Source organism: Eufriesea mexicana, unplaced genomic scaffold (genome assembly GCF_001483705.2).
Source record: "Eufriesea mexicana isolate 0111107269 unplaced genomic scaffold, ASM148370v2 scaffold6108, whole genome shotgun sequence".
In the NCBI taxonomy this organism is placed as follows: Eukaryota; Metazoa; Arthropoda; class Insecta; order Hymenoptera; family Apidae; genus Eufriesea; species Eufriesea mexicana.
The window spans coordinates 108,396-133,923 of record NW_016914007.1 but is presented as its reverse complement, the minus strand read 5'-3'; the positions used below and the strand labels follow the sequence as shown (position 1 = coordinate 133,923).

At 41.5% G+C, this 25,528-nt stretch overlaps 2 protein-coding genes across 3 annotated transcripts in view; one reads left to right on the top strand and one right to left on the bottom strand.

Moving 5' to 3' along the window:
- The window catches only part of slow (epidermal growth factor-like protein slowdown), a 34,563-nt gene extending 15,828 nt beyond the window's left edge, over positions 1–18,735 (bottom strand). Inside the window, exon 1 of the mRNA XM_017906750.1 lies at positions 18,254–18,735. Within this exon, the coding sequence (XP_017762239.1) occupies positions 18,254–18,735 (482 nt within the window). The remainder of the gene's footprint in view (positions 1–18,253) is intronic.
- Positions 1–25,528, top strand: part of LOC108552288 (uncharacterized) — a 47,225-nt gene that overhangs the window by 4,671 nt on the left and 17,026 nt on the right. The window contains exons 1-2 of one of the 2 annotated variants that reach the window (XR_001890545.1): positions 5,890–5,957; positions 6,601–6,783. The gene's annotated coding sequence lies outside the window, so the exon portion shown is untranslated. Of the gene's footprint in view, positions 1–5,889; positions 5,958–6,600; positions 6,784–25,528 lie in introns of those variants that run through there. The other variant, XM_017906752.1, reaches the window with a different exon arrangement.

Sequence of the window (25,528 nt, the reverse complement as noted above, 5' to 3'; positions counted from 1 at the left end):
TTCCGATATATTTTTACTCGTTTGATCGATATATCACGGTTTTACTCATTCGCAGGTGAAACCTGTACTCATACATCGAATGATGTAACATTTTCTTACGTCGTGAATTATCGTTTTGCACTTTCGAGGTACCAGAATGATATATCGTTGGGACCCTCATACGCGTGTAGAATACAGGCAATCTTACTCAGTGATATATTTCCCATGACTTTTACAACGTTACAAATTTTTCATCGCTGTTCAACCATTATCAAAACGGATCTAGATATCTCTATCGTTCGTTAGAAGCATAAATACATTACGACACGTTCTACCAACGCTTGCTCTCGATTTGTTACCATTTCCTTCGCCAGTATTTTACACCCGAGCAAATTGTACAGTGTCTAAGGTCCTGCCTACTTAGACAACTAATAGGTACTTCGAAGCAATTTCATTGGCAATAATTTTGGAAAATTGTGCTCCATATTACCCACGCACGTATATAACAATCTCTAAAAATTTTGATCCATTCATTCTAAATCAAGTTTAAACGTCTCAAAATTATCGATACTGGTCCGAAAAATTCTCGACGATTCAAATACGAGTAGGTTAAAAAATAAAATAAAAATTTACTGTTTGTTGTAGACGCAAGTGTAACTTCGCATCTTTGACAGGCCAAGGATACAGAAGACCGTTACGTCATCGCATTGCTATCAATTTCCACGAGCACAGCAAACGCAAATCGTCAGGCCAGCCGCGGAATTATCGTTTAATGGGGCCCCGCAATAAGGGAAGGAAAGAAAAGGAATCGGCATGAATTATTCAGGCAATCGCAGGAACGCGGAGCAATAGCGCGGTATCGCGGGATCGATACCGCATCGTTCGAACACTTGGCAACGATAAGTCCATTTATGCCGGCCATAAACCGACCCCGGGAATTTTCAAGAAGACCGTCGGAGAGTCGACCTTACCGGGGCCACGAATTCTTGCCGCGCCACCGAGCTGCCCAGGCCGCTTTTTCTCCGCCCTTTTTCTCTCCTTTTTCTTTCAATTTTCTTTTTCTTATTCGTAACACCATTTACGGTCGAATATAACCGAGCCATCCGGTTCGACCACCCCGGGGGCCGAGGAACACCATCGCCTCTACCTGCTGCCTCGCGCCTTCTCCGCCCACCATTTCTGCTCGCGGCTCTGACCTCTTCACCCTGGACAACAAACGCGCGAAAAAAGTCACCGCTAATGGATTTAAGCGGGGCGCCGGCCATCGCTCTTCCCGATCGGCCCTGCATTCTTCAACCCCTTACACGCATTGTTCGCCTGGATTTTGCTTGATCAGTTTCTTTTAGTTTTCACCCATTTTTATGGGTGTCTTTCAGGTTGTAGCTTTGGGTGGGGTTTGGGAGACTCTTCGAAGAGATTAGGATTTAAGACGGGATTAGAAGCGATACGTGATCTCGAGTAGGGGTTTAAACCGCACTTTGATACGAATGTGGGTTTACGATTGGGGCTGGGCACAATGAGTCGTGCGATGCATTAGTGAGTGAATGTCGAATGTATTGCTTCAGGTTGTAAGGTGGAGTGGAAATTTAGGGGCAATTATTTTTATTATCGTTTTTCTTTTCATTATAACTTATGAATGTTAACCCTGTCGAGGGATTTTACACTTTTCGTAATAGGCGTTTGTTTCCCTTTTATTTTATGGGTGATAATTGTTATGTAAATGTTTCTCGTTTTACATATCTTTTATTAGAGTTCAAGACTGTAAAACGTAAGGTTTATTGCTTTTGTGTGATATGTAGAGATTTTAGCGAATTTATTAATAGTTGAACTATTCTAAAGTGGTTATGTAATGTACAATAGTATATTTGTGAATGATAATTGCAGTCTTTTAAATGATTGCATTTTGAGAGAATAATTTGTAATGTAGTTTAGTGACTTATTATATATTTATATTAATAGATGATTGTAATGATATGTAATATTGTAGTAGATGGTTGAAACGAACGGCGCGATATAGGTACAAATTCGCCGAGTCCTCTGCTTTGGATACATGTAAACACTCGCTCGGATTTTCGCTTAGGCTAGAGTCGTCGGTTTTACAGGACCTTTCTGAGGTCACTAACAATCAGTCTAGTCTCGGACACGAGGCCGAACAGTTCAGCTACGTTCGTTTAGTGGTGAGTTATACACATATACGTACTGTTTTATACGTAATCGTTATCACTGTGTACATGATTCCACTAACGCGCATTCTTGAATAAAGCGAATCAAAAATTATAATAATCTTCCTAACATAGATAATAATTAGAGTAGTATAAGTTACTTAATTTTGGGAGATTAGAATATAGGTTAATGAGGTATGATATATTTATATTAACAATTACACCACTTAGAAGTATTATATAATGTAGTACTATTAAATTAGTATTATAATGTAGTACATATAATGTAGTAGTATTATGCAATGTAGTACTATTATAGGTAATAATTAGACTCGTATAGATTACTTAATTTTGGGAAAATGGATTTATCTCAAATAAAATAGTTTAGAATATAGATTAGTGAGTTATGATATATTTATATCAACAATTAAACCACTCAGAAGTAGTATCATGTAATATAATACTTTTATAGATAATAATTAGACCTGTATAAATTATAGAATTTGAGAGAATGAATTTATCTCAAATAATATAATTTAGAATATACGTTAGTGATTTGTTATATATTTATATTAATAATTAAAGCATTCTAAAATGATGTTAGGTAATGTAGTATTACTGTAGATAATAATTAGAGTCGTTTATGTTACTGAATTTTGAAGAATGAATTTATCTCAAATGAAATAATTTAGATATAGATTAGAAATTTATTATATATTTATATTAATAGTTGAACCACTCTAAAATGATTTCATGGAATGTAATATTGTAGTAGATTGTTGGAAGGAACGATGCGACACAGGTTCAGACTCGCCAGGCCTCTGTTTTCGTTATATGTAAACACTCGCTCGGATTTTCGCTTATTGTTAGGCTAGAGTCGTTGGTTTCACAGGACCTTCCTAAGGTTATTAACAATCAGTCTAGTGCCAGAATCGAAGCCGAACAGTTCAGTCACGTCCGTTTAGTAGTAAGTTATACATATAATACATATTATTTTATACCCAATCGTTATCTCTGCGCACGTGATTCCACTAACGCGCATTCTTGAATAGAACGAATCGACATAGGTTGTTATTAACATAGGTAATAATTAGAGTCATATAAATTACTGAATTTCAAGGGAAGGCACTTATCTCAAATAATATAATTTAGAATATAGGTTAATGATTTCTTATATATTTATATGCGAAATTCATCTTATTAAGTACGAGATTTCTCTGTAGTTAGAGCTTTATATTCCCCGCTGTGTAATTATGGCAAAAACTCTCATATAGTATTAGCATAATATTACAAAGTATCTTGACGTTTATTTGGTGAACTTTCTTATTAGAAAGTAAAATAAATGGTTATAATTCGAGTATGAGCTACTTTCAAACTCACGCAAGTTCTTCCTCTACATTATACGTTCTAAATAAAATTAATAAAATTGTATCAATTTTTTATTATAGTATATATACTATTTTATTATACTATTATATAAACGTACTATAATAGTAGGATAAAATGGTACACTTGAGGAAGGATTCTCTCGTGGCATTTTTCTTGTTTAGGAATATTCCGATTCCATGCATGCAAATGATTCCTCATCAGCGGAAATTGGCTCCCGAGGTGTTAGGTCGACGTGTTAGAATAGAACCGGAAGTAGAAACGATTTTGCACCTATCATTCCGTGTACATCGATTGTTCTTCATTTCCCTCTAATGCGTTTCTCGTTGCAATACCGCATGCACCTTACCCGTTTCTCCTCTTACATGCCAGCTGTCGTTGATCCCTGTAGATCTTACGATCCCCAAAGAAATCGATGCGAAATGCCAGCACGTTCGCGAAATTGTACGTTCGCGAGTGCCCTTTGATCGATGAACGTGCACCGTTCACGATGCAACGTATCTTTTATCGATCGTTTCAACCACCGATTACAATTTTATCGTGTGAATTTTAAGACTTGTAAGCTCATTAAACATCATAAAGGTATTGGAACATTGAATTTTAATATCAATAATTGGGTAAATATGTCTTCATAATTTTACAAGTATCTTCAAGTAAAAATATATTATTTCGCACCTATTCTCGGTATTTTGATTACACAGGTAAATATCCAAACGTTCGTACATTCGATCTTCTACTAATTACACATAAGGTGAATTAATAAATTTACCCTGTCGATAGTTTGAAAATTTGTTGAATAAAAATTGCTTAGAAAAATATTATTTTCGAAGTAATACCAAATAATTTTTATTGAATCGAAATGTTATTCTCTTTATCACCAATTTAGCCATCGAGAATTTCCCTTGGGGAAGTTTTGAAGTAATAATTTTTAATAGACTGCCCTAGGCATAAATTAAAATTAGGCTTAAATTAATAAAAATTTTGCATTGACAAATATATCATGTAGCAGGGAGTCGCGTGTAGGAAAATAAATATCTGGGTGTTTGAAACAATGTTAAGCCAGTGGAATAACATCAAAGTCTGGTCAGGATCCCTTCGTAGGTCGCGCGAGTTGAATGGCCGGCGCTGTTATGTTTATCTCCGTGCAGTACGCGCTAACAGAAACGAAAAGAAAGTAAAAGGAGGTCCCGACAGAACGTACGTGTAAAAGACGTGCTCTATTTGCGTCCGTGGAATGTCATTTCGCGTTCGTTGTTCCTTCTTTCTACTTGTTTTGTGGCGAGTCGCGACACGAAACCCTCCCTGGAGGCATTTAAGAGTCTTGCGATGTTCCATTAAGAGGAATGACTGAATCACTTGCGGATTCTTTTTAGAGAGGACTAAGGGACACGTCTCTTGGGTGAACACGTGAAGTTACTTGCGAAAACAACATCATTAAATCCCGATACCTTATTAGCCACTTTGTTTCAGGTTTAGAACAGGTTGAGAAATATCCTAGCTTGCCCGGTGATCTCGTTGTTGTAATATTTTTACGAGCGTTCTGATAATCTAACGCTCTACTATTTCGATAGGATTGATCTCGTTAGTTCAATAGCTCAATGTTGCAATATTTCCATGAGTCGATCCCTGATCTCTTAATATTCGTTTCGACATCCAACATCCGACATTCGACATCGATAATGTTACGATACCCATGTAGTACTTTAATACTTCAATATATCAATATCCCAATGCTCCAATATCAGTATTTCGCAATATCTTAATGTCTCTTTATTTAAAATTTCACGATTTCATCTCAATAATTCTAAAAGTCTAAAAGGCAGTTACTCCGCTACTTTAGTCATCCAGTTCTTTAATGCTCTAACATGTGGATACCCTATTAACTTTATCACTGGAATACCACTGTATTAAAATATTTAATATATTCCACTAGTCTGATACTATAAACACCTAGATTCTTCGCTACCTTAGTATTTTGATATTTTAATTTCCTAGTGGCCCAAGATCTTCATACCCTAAGAGCCCCATAGATAGGTTCCTGATGCTCCGGGCTTCTGAATATCTCGATACACTTAATTCTCGATTTCTCCATGTCCCGATACTCGAAATCTCCGATCTCCGTTGGGACAGTGTCTCGATTACCGTGCAGAGGTGAAATAAGAAACGTTATTGAGCCATTAAGGAACGAATGGCGATAGTTTCTCTCGGTCGAGGTACGATATGACGAAATATGGAGCACGGAATCGATAAGAACAATGTACTCTGCTTACTTTGACCTTGATTTGAATTCCCTCTCAAATGGGCCGTGCTAAAAGAAGACGTTGTGGCTCTCGGGCAGAATGCCACGCAGCTCGGCGACTTCCTCGAGATTGGAAGCTGAATCGCTGGAGGAGCGGTATTTGACATTTCGCTCGGCTCGCCGACCGTCAAGTAAGAAAGAAAATACCTCCGGGACGTTTCATTTTTAAACTTGAAGGAACGCTTTTCACGCACGTACGCGGCTCGGTATTTTTCCCAGGGACCACGGCAGCCGGCCCTGCTCCGTAATTGAATATGAATTATGCGCGAAGCGTGACCACGTGCGAATGTCCCGACTTGCAACTTTTTCCGACCCGACTTGCCACTCAAAATTAATATTCTTAAACGGTTGATTATAGACACGATGCAATTTATGTGCAAAATTCTGCACGAGACATGCCGGGCAATGTGAAAAAGTTGCTGAAGAATTTGATGCGGGTACTTATTAAAGCGTGTACATCAATTGAGCCGTAACACGTGCTGAATTGTCGCAATATTTGTATGGAATTTATACAGGAATTTCAAATTCGTTGAGATTTATCGAGAATCACGTAGGAAATTTTTATTTTGACCTATCTTCACTGTAATATAATATATTTACAGATAGTTTCTCAGTTACTCTAATAAATATTACGCGTATGTCTAAACTATTTGACCGTTTCATAGATTGCTCGGTATGTAGAGAAATAAAGAGATCGGGAATAAATTTGAATAATAATATACCGCTGTTTATTCGAGCAGAATTTAATAGAGAAATGCATTTTGTTTATTACAGTTTCGATAATTTTTCAACGAGCTAAGTACTGGAACGAGATCGCAGAACGAACCACTACTGGAGTCTGCCTGGAATTTTAAATAGCACGTTTATTACCAGTGGAAATCAGCTGAACATGGAGAGGAATATTCGCAGCTTCGTACACTGCCCCACGCGAGCAACGAATAAGGAAGAACAAATAAGGTATGAAAAACAAATCAAAACCGAGATCTACTATTTTGCATAAGCGGCCAACTAACATTCCCGATCGAGAGATCATTCGATTCGCAGTTCCCGCGTGGAACAACGAGAACAGCATAGGGACCAAGTCGGGTACAATCGCGCTGTAAATCCCATCCGGTCGTGTTTAGCAAACATTGAAACGTAAGGATGAAAAACAGCGGAGGAAGTGGACGCAATCGGATACTATCACCTCGTGAATCGCAGGCTAGCAGAATTTATTTCGCGTATGGCGCCGTAAAGCGAGCGAAAATAGTGGCGAAATTCAATAGATAAAGGAGTATTATCGTCCCACCGCTATTTATTCCCGCCGATCATTCCATGGAAAACGACCGTACAAGGAACCTTAACGCGCATTAAGCTGATACGTGACTCTAATACACTCTATGCACACCACTCTTCGTAATTATTTAAATTACAGTAATTTGTAGTTCGAGTATAGCTGCGCGGAAATTTTCGTAGTTAACATTCTTTAATTCCGAGGAATTATACCGAAAATTTAGTATCTTTAAAACTATACTCCGAAATACCGAGATATATCGAAGGAAAGGAATTTCATTTTATTAGCTCATTAATAAAACTATAATGTGTGGGCAAACGGTCCCAATGAAATTTACGGTATGAGAATTTTTCCACTCGATAGAAGTTTCGAATGAAATAGGAATAATTATAGACATTTGTAATTCCATATGTACCGTTGTCTTCTTCCGTTTTCATGAGTGGTATGCTAAGGATGGAATAGGCAAACGGTAGAAATTTTTTTTTTATTAACGAGTATACAGGTGTAAATTTGCCACGTGAGCATTTAGTACAATTTTTGTAGGATTTAGATATACATTACATTTTTTGTTTGCTGTGTTATCGAGACGAGTAATTTTGCTGTGAAAATTATTGTGAGAAGGTAGAAGCTAGACTTCAAGAATGAACCACGCGAACGTGTGTACGAATTTTATATTCGAGGGACGATTCTTCCATTTTCCCCATACATAACGTCGTTGGTAGAATCGGAAGCGATGCTGTATATATTTCAGTCTGTTCGAATCTCTTTCTTGTTTCCTCGTGTTGCCTGTGCATCGAGGAACGACGCGGATTCCCGTTTGAAAACGAAGGCAAAGCCCTGCTGGCTGGTCCCATTTGGCGATCTGCCTGGCGCGTCTGTTAACTGGACTAACCGGCTTTACTGTTTCGGAGCGTTCCGAATATTTGGTAATTAATCGGCTCTATTCTTAACAAGGCTGTGGGCAGGCGCGTGCCAGAGAAATCGGAGCAGTGGTAAAAGTTAATGGAACGTCAGGCGGAAGATAAATTTGCGACACGCTCGCGATGGGGCGAACTTTCTTTCTACGTGTTGGCATGAACAGGGAACGTGCTTTGGCGGAGAACGTATCGGGATAAAAATTGCTGGTCCCGGTTGAACTTCGTCGCGTGATGCTTCAATTATTTCGGGATAAAGTGGTGGCACTTCTTTTGCCTCCCGAGTGGTTCACGGTATACACGTTAGCGATAAATGGACTCCGAGAGAAGAAAGTAATTGGAATGCAAGACATTTTCATTAACGCAGATAAATGGTAGAGATCGTCTTTCAGGAGGAGCCTAAATATTTTCGTCGTTTACTTAGAGCTTTTATTCAAAAATATCTTTTATACCAAATACTTGGACCATATATCCAGGGTTTCGAATATTCTCTATAGTGTTATATAGGAAGGTATTAATAGTTTTGTTAAAATAGACCGATTGACAAAGATTTTCAATTTGTATTCACGAGACGTGTAATTCTTCATAGACTCAATTATTGACTCTCGGGGTATTCAAATTAGATTATATTAGTGGATGATAAAGAAAAAGTCGAGGGATAGTAGTAAGGACTGTTTCGATTGTGTTACGTTATCTGTTTATATGAGACATCGTATGATCGCATCGCATCGCATCGTAGACGATAATTAGGGTGCAATACGGTTTCATGGTACTCATACCTCCGACTCATGTACTCCTATTATTATCAGGCAATTTTTACTGCAGGAAAACATAAAACGTTAATTGGGTAGCTTTTATTTTCATGCATAAAGCTCAACTATCGTTAAGATTCGTAGCACGAGCTTTAAACCTACAGATAAGTCGAAACAAACAGCCATCCCTGTATTTCTCTGAAACGAATGCGCGTTTACTATTTGGATCGTTACCTGATTATTTTATAGTCCATTGAAACAGCTCGTAAGAAAGTTTACTCGGCTCGAGTTCGATATAACGTTTTCCTACCTCTTTATACTTACGGCGCATAAAACTTAATGTCGGCCATTTTCTTCGCGACGCGTCAAAGTAAAGCGACTCCGCTCGCAGCGCCTCCTACGTCCTCAAAGGAGGAACGTAAATTCGTGGTGATACCCGTGATAATTCGAGATTACGAGCCGGCACGCGAAATTTGAAACAGCTGGCCGGACACGCGTGTCAAAGTGGACAGTCAGCTTGTTCGGCGCCGTTTGCATATTTGTTTGTTTAGCTGCGGTTCAATAACCATGCCAACTATTAATCTCTTCGCCACGAAAGTAACTACGGCGGGAATGTGGCAGCGCCGATTGCGGAGTAACGATTATGAAACTGCAAAAGGCACGGATATACGTGACGAATGCACGCAGCCGGGCATTAAGTCTGTACTCCGGTGTTAGGTGCTCCTTCTCGTTTAAACTCATTTTCACCATATTACGTTCCAAGTGCCATTACGATGTTTATAGAGCTAGATGTGGGTATGATTGTAGCGTCTTTTTAATTCTTCTTAATGCACTTTCAGCCCTGAGTCAATATAATAACTCAACGGTTATTTCCCGAGCTATTACCTGACAACGTACTCGTTCCTGTTTCTTGGTCCACGATTTACTTTTCCAACAAACAATGATCGACATAGTTTTTCTCGCATCGTTAAATTGTTATTAACATACCTGGAATAACATTATCGCTGTAGTATTAACGACTCGTTTAATTTAAAAGCGATCCCTAATACCAATGGCCATTGTCTTTCCTTTCGAATATTATTTCGAAATAATCGAATCTCTAGTCCTGCCCATCTCGTTGTAGCACGATAACACGTCGTGAAGCCGTGTTATCGTATTTGCAGCAATAACCGCGACTCCACGGGGTACAAAGCTCCGGAAGATTCTTTTTAAACCGTGTCCAGTGTTTTTTCTCGTCACGGTGTGCAGTATCGGAAAATGGTAATTGCGTTGCAGAAGAACGGTCTCGATTCGAGGAACAAAACGAATGTGCCTGTCGTTTGACAAGCAACGTGGACGTAACAGTTGCGTCTATTTCCACGCGATTCCATCCATTTGTCAATCGATCAATCTGTGCCCTAACGGCAACGCGAGGGACGACGGATAATAGACAATGTAAACGACTACGCACCAAGCGTTCCAAGATGTGACATGGCAGGATTATTATCTGGGGTACTTGGAACTGCTCATATATTCATTATTCATGCTCCTTCTTATCGACGACCATCGATCACCCGTGTAAAATGGCCAAAGCGGTGAACGATAGTTTTATAAAGGATTAGTGGGCCCATTTGCGGAGGATGTTCTGACAAGCAGCGTTCTCTCACTGTTTAAAGTGCTCCACCGACCAATCAATTATTCAACAGGCCAATGCACTTTCGAGAAGAAAGTCCGATTCTGAATAAACGATTAACCCCCGATGCTCGGTTGCACGCGTTTTCTTATCGATGAATATTTTATTCACTCGTAATCCGAGGCTTATTAGTTATCGAGTTTATATATACTCGTTCAGACCCACGGCCGTATAAACAGTCTCTCCAGTTGAAATGTCAAAAACAACGAGAAAGATATACATCTACATCTACAGTACGCCGCAAAATGGCAGCATGCACTACGAGTTTCGGTGTTCCTCGAGTAATTCCAAAGCTAAGTACACACATATGTACAATATCTCAACGAGATACAAAAAATTATAATTTCACAGGAGAAAGTTAGTCTTGATTTAATCAAATCGAATTAAATTCTTCGAGATAAATAATTACCCAACACGACAGGCCATTTCGACGATCAGATTCCAAGGAATTATTCCATTTTGAAATAGTAAATGGTTCACACCCATTCTTAAGATTGAAAGAATATAAATTACGGTTAATTTGCATACATGGCACTAGTCTGAGGAAAAAAAAATAGAAATTGAAAATCGTAGGCCGTGCTGTCATTTTGCCACGTACTGTACCTACGCAATTCTCTATTTGCTAACACACAGTCGTATCAATTCCTGTATCCTTAATCCCTTGTTTTCCACTTCCATCGAAGCATCGGCAATCCAATAAGAAGTCCATCAAAACACAGTAGCTGACGCGCGTCGAAGCCCCGCGCGACTATCGACTCGAGTTTGTCGACCAGCCAACAGATCAATGTGCCCGACCTCGAATTCCTCTCCTGTATTCTCGATCAGGCTCACGTCGCGTTCGCCTTTCGTCCAGCCGTCTCTGAACCGCGTTTTAAGTGTCGTTATTACGGCAATAAAAATTTTCGACCGGTCACAGCCGAGATCGATGATTCGAGACGCGTCCCCGGCTGTTCGCTGCTCGTGGACAGGTTCGCCGGGGTCCTCTGTGTCTCCTTGGTATCTGGGTAACTCGATCGAGAGAATCGAGCCCCGGTGCAGTAGGGGCGCGAGGACAAAAGGGCGAAAGAATGGTGGAACGGCGAACAGTGGACGCGCGCTAAATTATCGCGTTCGGATTAAATAGTAACGAGAGATCTCGTGCGCTTCTTTCATCGTGCGTGCAAGGAGAGCTTTGTTCCGCGCGGACAAAGCTGGTCGCGTTCACGTGCAACCGATGCCATCGTGAACACGCCCGCGGCCTTTCGCCTTGACGAGCAGTCATTGAAACGATGCGAGATCATCCGGACCCTATTGCGAGATTATGCTATGATAGGAGAATGGAAATGGGGATCCAATACAGGAGCTTACAGGATTTCATCTTTTCACGCGAGAGATGTAGTGTTTGGTATTGTGCTAGACGGATTTGGGAATCGAAGGTTTGATGGTACGTTTGGATCTTTTATAGCGATTGCAGGAAATTTTTTGATTATATGGACCTTTATATCGGAGGATGTGATTATATATATTTTTCTGTTTTCGGTATTTTGGTAGGTGAATTTGGTGGTTGGTTGGATTCTTTTATGGTAATTTCAGGAACTTTTTGGTTATATGGAGGTTTATATGGAAGAATGTGATTATGTATATTTTTCTGTTTTTGGTATTGTGTAAACTAAATTTGGTGATTGGTTGAAATCTTTTATGGCAATTTCAAGAATTTTTTTGATTATATAGAGGGTTATACAGCAGGAAATGATTATGTATATTTTCCTATTTTTAATATTGTGGAAGGTGAGTTTGGTTTAAGAGTGGAAGGTTATGTGATTGGCAGGATTCTTTTATGACGATTTTAGGAATTTTTTGGTTATATGGAGGTTTACATCAGAGAATGTGAGATTATGTATACTTTCCTGTTTTTAGTATTCTGGAAAGTGAGTTTAGTGATTGGTTGGATTATTTTATGGCGATTTCAAGAATTTCCTTAGTCATATAGAGAGTTATATAGAAGCATGCGATTGTATACATTTTTCTGTTTTTGGTATTGTGGAAACTGAGTTTGGTGGTTGGTTAAAATCTTTTATGGCAATTTCAGGAATTTTTTTAACTATATAAAGGATCATACATTAGAATATGATTATGTATATTTCTGTCGTTGTTTTTGAGATGGTGGAAAATAATTTTGGTTTGAGAATGAAGGATTTGGTGGTTGGTTAGGATCTTTTATGACGATTCCAGGAATTCTTTTCATTTCGTTTTATGGTTATACGAAGGCCCACATAAAAGTGTCTATATAAAGATATGATTATGCATATTTACTTATTTTTGCAGTAGCAGGTAAACAAACTGGTATTCCAGCCTGTGATTATATTACTTAAAATTTCGAGAATTAATTCTACGATGAAAATATTCTCGATTTTCTCATTATCATTGGTAATCGTTAACGTGTATTTAATTATAAAGTACAATTAAAAAAAAAAGGTAAACGTGTAGAAGTAAATTAAGCGTATCGAAATTAAAGGGTTCCTTTTGCGAGCGTGCGTTAGCTCGTATTAAGAGTAGCCTTTATTAAAGTAAATTGAAATCAATTTTCTGAAATCAGGTTTGATAATTAGAGTCTCACGGATGTAACAGATATTGTGCAGCGAAGATAAATCGCGATTGCCCGAAGTAATGGTAGTCGTGTAAGTAGTTCCTTAAGAGTAGAATGCATTCTCACATTACCTTTATCTCTTTCTTCCAGATCGTGACCTTTAATAACAGTAAGAGCCCAGGCTTTATAAATGTGGTAGATATAACGCGATGAAATTAAACCGTTCGTTGTTATAAATAATTTTAATCGATATAAGTCACGTTCAGTTACAGCCACGGTATATAGAATATAGAAAATAGGTTTCTGAACTTCTATAAAACATGCTTCCCAGCGTTAATCCTTTAATAATATTTCCTTATGAATTTAAGGTAGCGAGTCTTTTATTAGTCACGGTAACGTGTTTGGCATTTTAAGGCCTACACTTTGTACACCTTTTAAAAACCTGTATTCTTCGGAATATCGCCATTCATTTATTTAATAGGCCGCAACGCGTACAATTTCCTTTATTTTCTTTCCGAGGGAACTGTTTATGATTACATATCCCCTAGTATGGTTAATTCTCATCAAACACTTTCAAGAATCCTCTGCCCCTTAACTGGTAATTTGAATATATCATTTCTTCAAAAGGATGCCGGCTTCATTATAACGTGACCGGTACAAAATCTTACGTTCCACATTTTCACGGACCAGGTCCTCTTCTTTAACCTTGCAAATCAATATTTCGAGAATGCTATAAACTACCTTTGCCAACAATTCCTCTAATCCTGCTTTCAGTTTTCTACCCGAGCAAATATTTAGCTTTCCAAATAGCCCACTAAATAATTTTCCTAATTAGAAAACCCTGCCCACTGCACTCGAAGCATCGCGCGCCTTCCTCTTTAAGCTACCGAGTCAATATTTAGCAAATACCATAAACTCCGACTCGAGGAGATCTTTTAGTCTTCCATCCACGCCCGGAGTTTTCTATTCGTCGAATACCCGGCGTATCAAACGACCAAACGAACCTCTTTGCCATCGCGAAACACTGCATTTCGAGGATCGCAGTTTCCTCTTTAACCTTTCAAATCAATATTCAGCAAATACCGTGAACTCCGTTCGTACCTGACAGACACGCACAACTCTCCTCAGCACCTTGAACGTTTCACGCCGTCGAACATCCGGCACAGCGAGGCTGCAGCTCTGCCACGCGAGCAAACAAGACTCGTTTATGTCACTCCTATCGCTAATTCGGTCGACAAAGTTACACCGGTGTACGGTGAGCCGAGCCAAACCACTTTCGCGCTGACCTCAAAGAGAACCATCGAGATCGCGGCCAGTAAATCAGCCGCTGTAGCGCCGCGTTCTCCATTAACCGCCTCTTAATTTACCAAAAAGTCCACCATCGCTGACGCAACGTTAACAACGTTAATGACCGCGTTACCGACACTCGGGGCAACCTTTCAGCCATTTCACCGTGAAACAGAGGACCCGTTGCATAGATCGATTATCATCGGCGATCGAGCTTTCCCGTTCGCCATCGCCGATGATCGCTTTCCCACCGGCGAGTATCGTCTCGAACCGACGGGCGTGTATCGTCGTTATGCACGAGCAATCGCGCGACTTAATTGGCGTCCCTCGGTTTCGCTTGAAGCGGCGCGAAAGCAATATTATCATGCGGAAACCTTTAAGGCCGGCCGAAGGGGAACCGCCGTCGTCGCGCACCAACAATCCCAATAATTGCACGTGACAGAGGAACGCGTTACGCGCGAGATAATTAATCGGCCGATTAATTAAGCGGCCCGGTCAACGGGATCCTTTTGGACGGAAAAATTCGATCGTCGGGTGCGTCCTGTTGTCTACCTCATCCTTCGAGCCGATTTTCTAGGGCGTGGTGCGTTAGCGTCGATTCGTGGGCATATGCGAGACCTTTTTAGCGGTTTATTATTAAAATGCTAGGGCATGGAATGGATAGTAGAGATCGTGGATGGTAATCGAAGAGGAAAGTGCAATGGTGCGCAGGTTGTTAATTGGTGGGATGTTACGAGATATTTTTAGTTGTTTAATATGTGTCAATTTTTGTCTCAATTTGCAATTACTTGATTGCTTTTTAATTGCACATATTATATTATATACAGTGGCTCATGAAAGTATTCGGAGGTTAAACAAATTTTAAGATAGTACTTTGACTCAAAAATTCTGATTTTAAGGGATGTATACGTGTACGTAAAGCATAACGAGTTACGCATAATTCAATCTTTTTAATTTGCAGATATTACTTCGCGCGGGTGAAATCGTTGCTAAAAGTTACAGCATGTCATTTTTTAAATGTTTAACTTAATGCTTAGCTTTTGCTGCTCTGTCATTTAAGAATCAAAATAATTGTCGAATCCTTAGTCGTTGATTTCACCCCTTCAAAAAATTGCTGCATGCGTAACTCGTTATTACCTTACGTGCACGCAAGCTTTCCTTAAAATCAAAATTTTTGGGTTGGAGAATTCTTTTGAAATATAGCTTTCTCAAAAAATTGCTGCATGCGTAACTCGTTATTACCTTACGTGCACGCAAGCTTTCCTTAAAATCACAATTTTTGGGTTGGAGAATACTTTTATGAGCTACTGTGTATTTGATAATCAACTTATTGTAAATTGTCACGAGGAAGAAACCGTTAGAGTTACTTAGACACATAACCTAGCTAATTTTATTAAGCAATTTTTGCTCCAGTAATTATCGATAAATATATTGTTATTATAAAATAATAGGCTGAGGAAAATGTAAGCAATGACGAGACATTAAAAAAAATATCGTTGATTGTTATAATTAGTATCAGTAACTAAGTATTAGCAGTGTAATGTCAAGTATTTGCGATTAGGTTCAGAGGCTTCTAGTAGTCGAGGTTGAATCTTCATAAGATAAGCTTGTTCTCACACTGCTTATTTTAAATCAATTTATTTAAGTCCCTCCAGTGTTTGTTTAACAAAACAAAAGTGTTTGAAAGTCCGATAAACAAGAGTCTCGACATATGTACCTAACCCCCGTGAAGGAATTGCAAAGTCGTAAATTTCAGTGGCCATTAAAGGGTTTATCTCGTTACACTGTTTTTCCAGGAAAAGCTCACTGCAAGTTCTGTCACGTAGAGAAAATATTTGCTCCATTTCTCTCGAATATTCATGCCCCGTTTGAAAGACAGTTTCCAGTCGGACGTTATACAATTTTGAGCAGGTTTCGCGAGAACAGGTGATATCTTAACGTATTTATTTTTCAGCACCACGCTCGGGATGACCTTCGCTTTTTTCTTTTCCTCGAAAATAACTCGGCTCTCCGTATATTGAATATTTCAGATCAGCTGCGAGTGTTTTATCCGCGTGTAGGGTACGCTCTCGCTGGGTTATTTATTTGCCAGCAACTGCAGCAATATTTCCAGCAAGGAAACGAATGTTATCCCGGTGCTCCCACCGAACAGATAAGCACGGTAAAAAATCGCCCACTCTCGCGCGAGCCTTCAAAACCTCGTAACCTTCGAGCAAAGGAGAATAATCTGCCGGGTGAATCACGTTGCAGATATTTAAGGTGGAAACTGTAGATAAAGCAACCCGGTATTTGACTTTGCAGCTGATGCAACCTGGTAAAGCTAATCTCTGTTCCCCCTGAAATTTCAACATCACCCCTCGCCACGTGTAAATCGACAATGTGTACACCGCGTACCACGTCCGCGAACATAACCTCACTCCGCCATCTTGGATTCCCAGCGAAATAGCCACGCGCGAGATTGTACGTTCGGAGATAAAAGAAGCGGGAAAGAGGAATGTCTAATTCGATTGCGGAACGATTAAAACTCGAGATGAAAGTGGAGAACGGATCGGGAATCGGTATTACCAACAGCACAGTGCTAAAAGTCCGAGAAAGATTACCGACCGGCACCATAAATTATCGTTCCGCGGAGTAATTCCATGACGCGCGCAGCTAACCGCGTGCGTCGACTCATTTAAACGCGTGAGTTGCGCTTTGTCCGGCAGATCGTAAAGTTTTCCGCTCGAATTTAGCTCCGATTCTCCTCGCCGGCTCGCCACTCGATGCCGGACACCTACGTTCGCGTGCTCCAGGGTGGCGATACGCCGTGGAGCGTTCTGTTTTATGCAGAGAGGTGGGTGAAGTCGGCCTCTCGTAGCAGGAAGTAGGTGGATGGAGCTGGAAAATTGATCTCTTTCGATCGGTCGACGTTACGGGGAAATTTAGCGTGCCGTTTACATCTGACTTTCGTCCCGACACAATGCCGCACGCCGGCCATTTTATTGCGCAATTCGGTGAAATGTGCTTCCTGACCTGTTTGGTATTCGTTGTTCCGAACGAGTAAAGCTCACGGCCGATTCGATCTGCATTCGTACACTCCGAACTAATCCGATTTCAGCACGGAAGCTGAAGGAAGCTCGGACAAGTCCTTTACCTACTGCGTCGATGCAGAGCTAGCAGCGAGTTCTGATCGAAGGACAAAGCAATTTTGGAGTTTAGGCACGGTAGTTGATTCGTGTTCTCGTTTAACTCGTTAGCTAGATCGGTTTTTAATCGAGAAATGGCGTCAGTCGCGATGAATGCGATTGAGTCGAGGAGTTGGAAGATTAATTTTAGCCAGATCGGTTTATTTCTAATGAGAAGGAACCGATATGTTGAAAAATAGAGGATAATTCGTCGCGTCGTCTCTCATTTTTAATCTGCTGCTTCATTGTATAGGCGCGTGAGAAATGACGCGTTATCAGGGTACGAATTGCGAGCGAGATTCTTTTCATCTTATAAATCACTGGCACATCGTTAGGTCGGAATGAAAAGAGAAGACATCTCGAGCGAATCGTTTGTTATTAGCGCCGATGGACTGGATAACGGTGCGAAATAATCGGACTCGAATCATCGATCTCTCGTGGCGATATCTGCATCTGCCTTGGCTATCTGCTGCAGCTATTCATCAGCTTGTGAAAAAGATCAGCTACTTCCGCGTATGAAAGAATAGTTATTTCAAGACAGCTGTATCTTGTACCAAAGAAGATACGAGTCTCATACGACGACATATCGAATAATTAAAATCAACAAAAATTTGAATAGAAACAGGATGAAGATCGTTCGATCATTTCCACGTACTTCACTCTATGCTCAACGTCAAACTCGAATTCGCATTGATCTTGCTTCGAAAGTCCTATACTAATCGTTGCTTCGTTGTAATATAATAACGATCCTCGAGGAATTAAGAAAGGGCGAATAGAAAATTTGCAAAAGCTCACTCACCCGGGATGATGCCTAGCATAAGTAGCCGGAGTGGTGGTGTGATGGTAGCCCTGTGTGACCGCTTCCCTCGGCTGGTGACGATGATTGTTGCGATAACCGGCGTAAGCGATGGCTCTGGTACCGGTGTACTCCGCGACCGCGAGTGCGCTGAATTTCTCCGGTTTCGAGGTTCTCTGCTCGTGCACGCGTTGCTCCACGCGATGTCTGGGGCCGCCAGCTTGCGGTGGCGCGACCGTGGAGCTGGTCCTTTCGGCGTACACGTCGTTGCGGCTCCAATTGTTCGGTGTGGCCTGCTGGAAGCTCCTGCCGTCGCGATCGTGACGGGCGTGAGCGAATTTCTCGTGGAACCAAACCGGCCAGATGAGTCTGTGGCCGGCGAGCGAGGTCTCGCGATGATCGCTGGCCAGGCGTTCGATCGAGGTGATAGCGATCGGCAGAGCGAGGAACGCGCACGCCAGCAGGATTTTCGGGACGGTGGCCATCGCTGGGCCAGCCTGGATCTTCGATTGCTTCACGATCTGGTGAAATACGGTGAGGACGAGGACGGAACGGATCACATTCTCGATTGTTTTGACCGTGGCCAGGTCTGACTGAGCGTGCTGCGCTGGATACGTCGAACAGGCTCGATGGACATCCGGTGCGAAATCGTTCGAAGGCAACCGAGAGCACTACTGAACGAGACACACGGAGTAGGCCCCACGTGCTTCAGCCGCTCGTACCAACCCCACCATTCTTCTTTCTTTCTCTCTTTCTCCTCGTTTCCTCGTTCCGCACCTCGTCCTCTCTCGCTCCCATCTCTCGTTCCTCTCTTGTTCGCTCGCCAGGCCTCTTTCTTCGTTCCGCTTTGTCCGCTCCCTTTCTACCTGTCTGCTCTCCTGATACACCGCCAGCCGCTCGGCTAACCACCTACATATCCTTGCACGCGTTCGACGGGAACGCTTAGGTGGATAGAGAGACAACGGCGCGTTGTTTGTTCCACGGGGATAGATGGGCCGGCACCAAGGGACCGAGGACCGATTGCGAAACTCGAAGGGTACGCTTGTCGCGATAGCATTTTTCCCTCCTGCCCCTTTGTTGATTCATGCCACGGATTTTTATGCAACCGCCGTCGCTGTAATACATACGGGGTGTATCGCGGATAGCCATCGATATCGGACGGTAGGAATTTGCTTGGTAAGACAGCTACGCCAAAGGTGCTTTTATACACGGAGTTCGCGGATGCTTTCGGGATTTCGCGAAACGGTCGATACCGAAAATACCAGAGATTGCTCGGATAATCGCGACAGTCTTCCTTCAAGTATGAAATCGGCTACGTTCCGTTTATCCAGATGAAAGATAAATATTTCATCTTTTTTACGTCTGTTAATTTAACGATTATTCGCTTTTAATGCGTATCTGAAATAATTTGTCCCTGCTGATTTAAAAAGAACGTTCGTTAATTGCTTTCTTAATTGCAGGATTTTAATATTGATTTATCACTCCGTTTCTCTGTTTTCCATTAATACATCCTTGCCGAGATGAAAGATAAATATTTCAATTACTCGTTTTTAGGCCTCGGAACTCAAGCCTCCAAACTGGGAACCGATTACTATGATAAATTTATAATGAAACGCGTGTCTGAAATAATTTTCTCTTACTAATTCAAAAATAATATTCGTCCATTGGTTTATTAATTGCGAGATTTTAATATTGATTTATCACTCCGTTTCTCTGTTCCCCATCAATACCAGGATGAGCTGAGATAAAAGATAAATATTTGAAGTGCACTCTTTGATCCTCTTAAGCCCGTTAACTTTTTGTTAGCCATAAAAAGGGAAAACAGGAAAGAGAGAAACGTTAATTTATCGGTTTCTCGATTCGAAAATTTCAATATCCGTCCCCGTATTCTCCCCCGATATTTCCTTACCTCGATAACTCTCCGTCCACGGTTCTTTTATCGCGAAACATTGGACAGAGGGAAAAAGCCGGTACAAAAAAGACCATGCCGAGCTTTCAAATCGAATACCTATCTTCCTTTGTTCGAGGAATTCGCGCGGAACTGCTGCATCGCGTGCAATCGACACCGCGTCGAGGCTAACTCGCCTAAACCTTGCCCAGCTTGAAACTCATCTGCGCATCGGTTCAGTTTCACGTTATTGCCTTCGCCTTCTCTCTCTCTTCGTCTCTCTGCCTTCATCCCTATCTGTCCATCTCGCTGCGCAACGCCATCGATCTCGAGATCCCCGAGAACTCGGCTAGGAGTTTCTCTATTTACGAGCAATAAACGTTAGACCCGCGTGTGCAAAAGGTGTCATGGCTTCTCCCGGGAAGAAATCTAGGTCGTGAGTCACGCGTTCCCGTGGAATTATGGTGGCGAGGAAACGCGCGGGCCTGGCCGACACCGTGCCACCGACGTGTCAACCTGGTCGATTTTGCATCCGGATAATAAGGGAACTGAAAGTAAGGCCGTCGCGCGCACTCATGGCACCGCGTTTACACGCGCAATTACGTCGCGGTAATGAATAGATGCCTGATAATGCGCCGCGCGTAGGAGACAATGCCCGTGGCGCTGCTCGTAATTACCAGTGATTTAATGTCGAGCACGCTGAGCCATTGTCTGTCTGCCGATCTCTTACCTGTTGGCCTTTTCTACCTGCTTCTGAGATCGCGCACCCGTGCAGGGTTCAAGAGGTACAGGTTCTACGTCTCGTTTGGTGCTCGTCGGTTCACTTGCTTTATTTTCTTCCACTTGGTTTATGGTTTTAGGTATTTTCACGCGTTCCTCGTGAATGTGGCGCACCCTGGACTCTGTATAATCTCGCGAGTAATATTTTTCGGACTTATATGTTTTAAATTTTCTTTTAAAAACACCGTGTGTGTGTATATACAATATATTGTATATAATAAAATTGGTGATACTATTAGGTGCACCACTGATTTTCGAATGTATTTTTCCTCGAAATTATATTTTCTCCTCGTTAAAATTTCGTCATTCTTCATTATCTTCTTATATCTACATAGAAACACTCGGATCCTAGTGGTATCGCTATTTCTGGTTCACCCTGTGTATGCGTGTCGGTAGTCACGAAGGTAGTTCAATTATAAGTCAGAAGGAAGTGATTTTGCGCCTATTTCGTGTTGCATCCTCGTTCAGAATATAATAGAACACGTCTATTTTTGACAAAACAGTAAAAAGGTGAAACGTCAGGTTAACTTTGTTAATTTGCAATACATATAAATTGCGAAACGTTTAACATTCCAACAGGAAGCATGCAATATCGTTTAGGTCACTCTCATGATCTCTAGCACGTATATATGAATTATACAATGCATTACATACAATATGTACACGGTTTATATATAGTTTGCCTGTAATTTTGACTATCTTTATCTTATCTTATCTTATCAAATATAATTTACATTTCCCAAAATTGTCCATATAGTAAAAATTTATTTGGCGTTGTTATAAATGAGTTCCTCATCAATGAAGGACTCGAGATATTCGAGATGCATTCCTTTCGAGTGGGCACTCGTAAAAACATGTTTATCTCCGTTCAATGCCCAGAATTTATTAATTAATTATGCACTCTCGCCGTAATACCATAATATATGGAGACAGGTATAAAAACGGTGATTTATACATTGGAAAAATATTGTGATGTGACATTGAGGTTCTTATAAAGACACACAGAAGCATGAAATCATCATGATCAAAAATCGAAGACCTCGACGAGTATGATTTGGTCCCTTCGTTTTTTCGAAAGCCTTTACGATAATATTCTCGTTGTTAAAGTTTTGACAAGAGCTATGAATCATTGGCGGAAGAACAGTTTGTTCAATGCAGACAGTTAAATCGTTGCTTCTAGACACTTCCATTGCCTGATCGCAGTCAAACTTTTACTTCATCGATCAAACTTTTCCCGCGAACTCGATTTAAATTAGCCCGCAGTGTTGCACACCGACCTGTCTCTCAGGGAAATTGAAATCGGAGATTAGAGACAAACTGCTCGAAACTGCCTTAAATCATGATCGTCCTTTCAGTAATCGGTTCCACCATTGAACTCCCGACTTCAATTTCAATTTCCCCTATTATGGAATTTTCTACCATCACACGAACCTCCATAAATCCAATTTACGAATTTTCAACCGAAATTAAAGAAAATTTAAGATGAAGGTTTTCGATGTTTTATAAACTCGAAACAAATAGTATCTTTATGAAAACGAATATTAAGTAAGATTTATCGATTTCGGATTAAAATAATCCCCACGCGATGCTTCGATAATTATTACACCTACGACGTCTATGAATTATTGCCAAAAATCACGATACAAAATCGCCGAATGATTTAATACCAGAAAAAGGTGTATTAAAAATTGATCCGCCCGGAGATACACCGGGACAAAAAGAATCTCGAATTTCCAAAACGAGAATTAATCGGGACTTAAATTACGAACGAAGAAGGTCCCAGGACCGGAGCAAAATAAGCCTTCACCTGTTAAAGAACCATTGCCAAATAACCCGCCTAACAACCTACCACCAGCTCGCGTTGAAATCCAAGCCAGACCCCCCTGGTATAATGCTCGAATTGATACGTTACAAAAAGCGGATTAGAAACGCGAGCAAAACGATGGCAGTGGACGGGCCGTGCACCCGTTCCATTTGTCACGATGAATTATTCACCGTCCGAAAAATATTCCGACGCCCGGCATCCGGCATTCACGGAACAAAAGGGTTGCAAAACGTTCCCCGTCTCTTTCTGGTCCCTAGGTCTCCCTGTAGCCCCGGTCGTCCCGGTGACACTCGGCCCTGTCCGCCTCTTCTTCTTCGTCTCCTCCTATTCCATGTGAGCGAGATGATTTCTTGCGAGCTGGCTCGCACTCTTAAAGGGAGACAGAATCGCCGGATATCTTGCGGTGGAGATAACATCTGCGGGAGCCGCGAGAGATTTGCGGTAGACAGTGGCTCCAGCCTCCAACTGCCTACGCATCTTCCAGCTGCACCGGCTGGTCCACCTGCATTGCAGCATTGCACTGGTTCAATGTCGGTGCAACGTTGACCGCGTATAACGATCGGAATGTTGCTCGTCGAAAATTCGTGTCCAACGAACCGTGCGAACAGCCTTTCGAACGGCGAGCTACGTGCGAGAACGTGATATATGAAATTTCGCAATTTCCCCGAGTATTCGTGGTATTCTTGGTCGATTCGACGTGTCGGCTGAAAAATCACGGGTTGTTTAATATCGGGCTTTCTTCCCCGGATGCGGTTGATCGATGCAGAGCAGGAAGGTTCGGGTTAGCGGTTGGATAGGACGAGGCTTTTTAATATCGTTTCACGGATAATGTGTTCTCGGAGGTATTAGGTCAAGAAGTTTTCAGACGAGTTGGAACTTTCTTAATTGTAAACCTATTAAGTCAATCTTGTTTAAGTTGCTCTCTGAGTTTTATCCTTATTGGCGGGCCTAGAGGTCAAATAAAGTCGTTAAAGCTGTTACGATATCAGCTCCCTGTGACTCTGCAAGATAAACGTTGCTCAAAGTTCCGCGAAAAATCTCGCAATTATCGATACAGGCAACCTGTTATACAACTCGGCTCGTGGTAACATCGCTGCGCGAGAACCTTCGCAGGTATTTACAATTGGAAGCTGTAGGAAAGTACACGTGGAGCAGACACAACGACGGTATCCTCTGTGGATCGATGACAGTAAATAATTCGCATTATCCGGGGATACAGGCGTATGTTTCCTTTGTTGCGTAAATAATTCCTAGTTATTTCACTTCGTCTAGGAATCTAGCTAGTGTCAATTCCTCTTCAGCCACACAAGTATAAACGCCTGAATAAGGATGCTGGGACAATTGACAAAAGTCTGAGCAAAATTTATGTCTACAGAAATTCTATAGAAATTCTAGAAATTATTTCTAATAAATTCTCACGCAGTTATCACAAGCTTTCCGGTTGACCGAAAATAGAGGATCCTCAATCTTACCGATACTCTATCCACGAAAAAATTTTCCACCATCGATTTAGCTCGAAATCACTTTCGAGAACATCTTCCTAAATTTCGGCGAAGGGCAGAACGTTGCGAAAAGTAAGACAAGTCGAGTGAAAACAGGCAATACAGCTCGGTGTAATTCGCTTCTTGCGTATCCTCGCGTACCCTCGACATCGCGGCGATTGGCCTGCGGCGCAAGAAGCATCGATGACCGGCGCGCAATTTAGCCGGGCATTTGGGATCCGAAGGTGCACACGCGAAAGGGATCCCGGCGCAATTTCTGCAGAGGATGGTTGTGCGACGTAGTCGGTACCAAGGTCAGTGGTGCTGCGACCGCAGCGAGGTCTGACCGCCTTTTTGCTCCTGGCCCCCGGTGGCTTGTCTTCGGAAGCGGTGCTCGGAGGACGGGGCGAGATAATTGCGCGCATCATCGTCGCGTTATTGGCCATTACGAGCACGAGACACAAAACGCGGCAGTGGATACCGACGATAAATCACCGTGACGGTATAATACCCCGCGACATTTCCATTCCGCGGCCAACATTTTCATCCCGTACCCATTTTGACCACGCCGATCAGCCGTACCCCTCGAACTCCCTTTTCCGTGGATCTGCAATGCAAATCGACTTCCTGGTAAGATGCAATCATCGATGCCCGTTCGCTCCTCGTGGCAGCAGGTTTCCTCTCGTGTCATTATAATTTTCGAGCCAGCGAATTTCGCTGCCTTGCATCGAATTCGCTGGCGTTTAGTAGGAGCGATAATAAATGATTTCGATGATTTGCTCGGCGGTAATCGGCGGGTACGAATGTTTCTTAGGGGTTTCGAATATTTGGAACGTGGAACTGAGATCGTTGTATGGGAGAACTGGGTGATGTGAATGGAAATGCAAGCTTATTATGTCGTGGCAAAGGAAACCGACAAAATGGTACCGCGATTGAATGGAGAGAAAGTCTTTATGTGCTTGAGCGTTGCTGATATTTATCTGAATTATGACTACGTTGACACCTTGAAGTGTTACAAATGGATCGCGAGATATTTCGTGATTCACTTTTCAGACGGTTAATAGCGAAAATTGGTGTAGGCTGTGAAATTTCATTCATATTCAAAATTTCAATCCAAATGTGTGCTTAACATATGACTGCTTCGTGTCTCAGTTTACTTATGCACTGACGATTAAAATGTAAAAATGGAAGGTAGACAATTCGAACTAAATTATAATTTAATTTTTAGGAGCTTCGTGAGGTTTCGAAACTCGAAGTGCTTTATTTTAAGGAAGAAATATATTTCATTTTAAAAACCGAGGTGT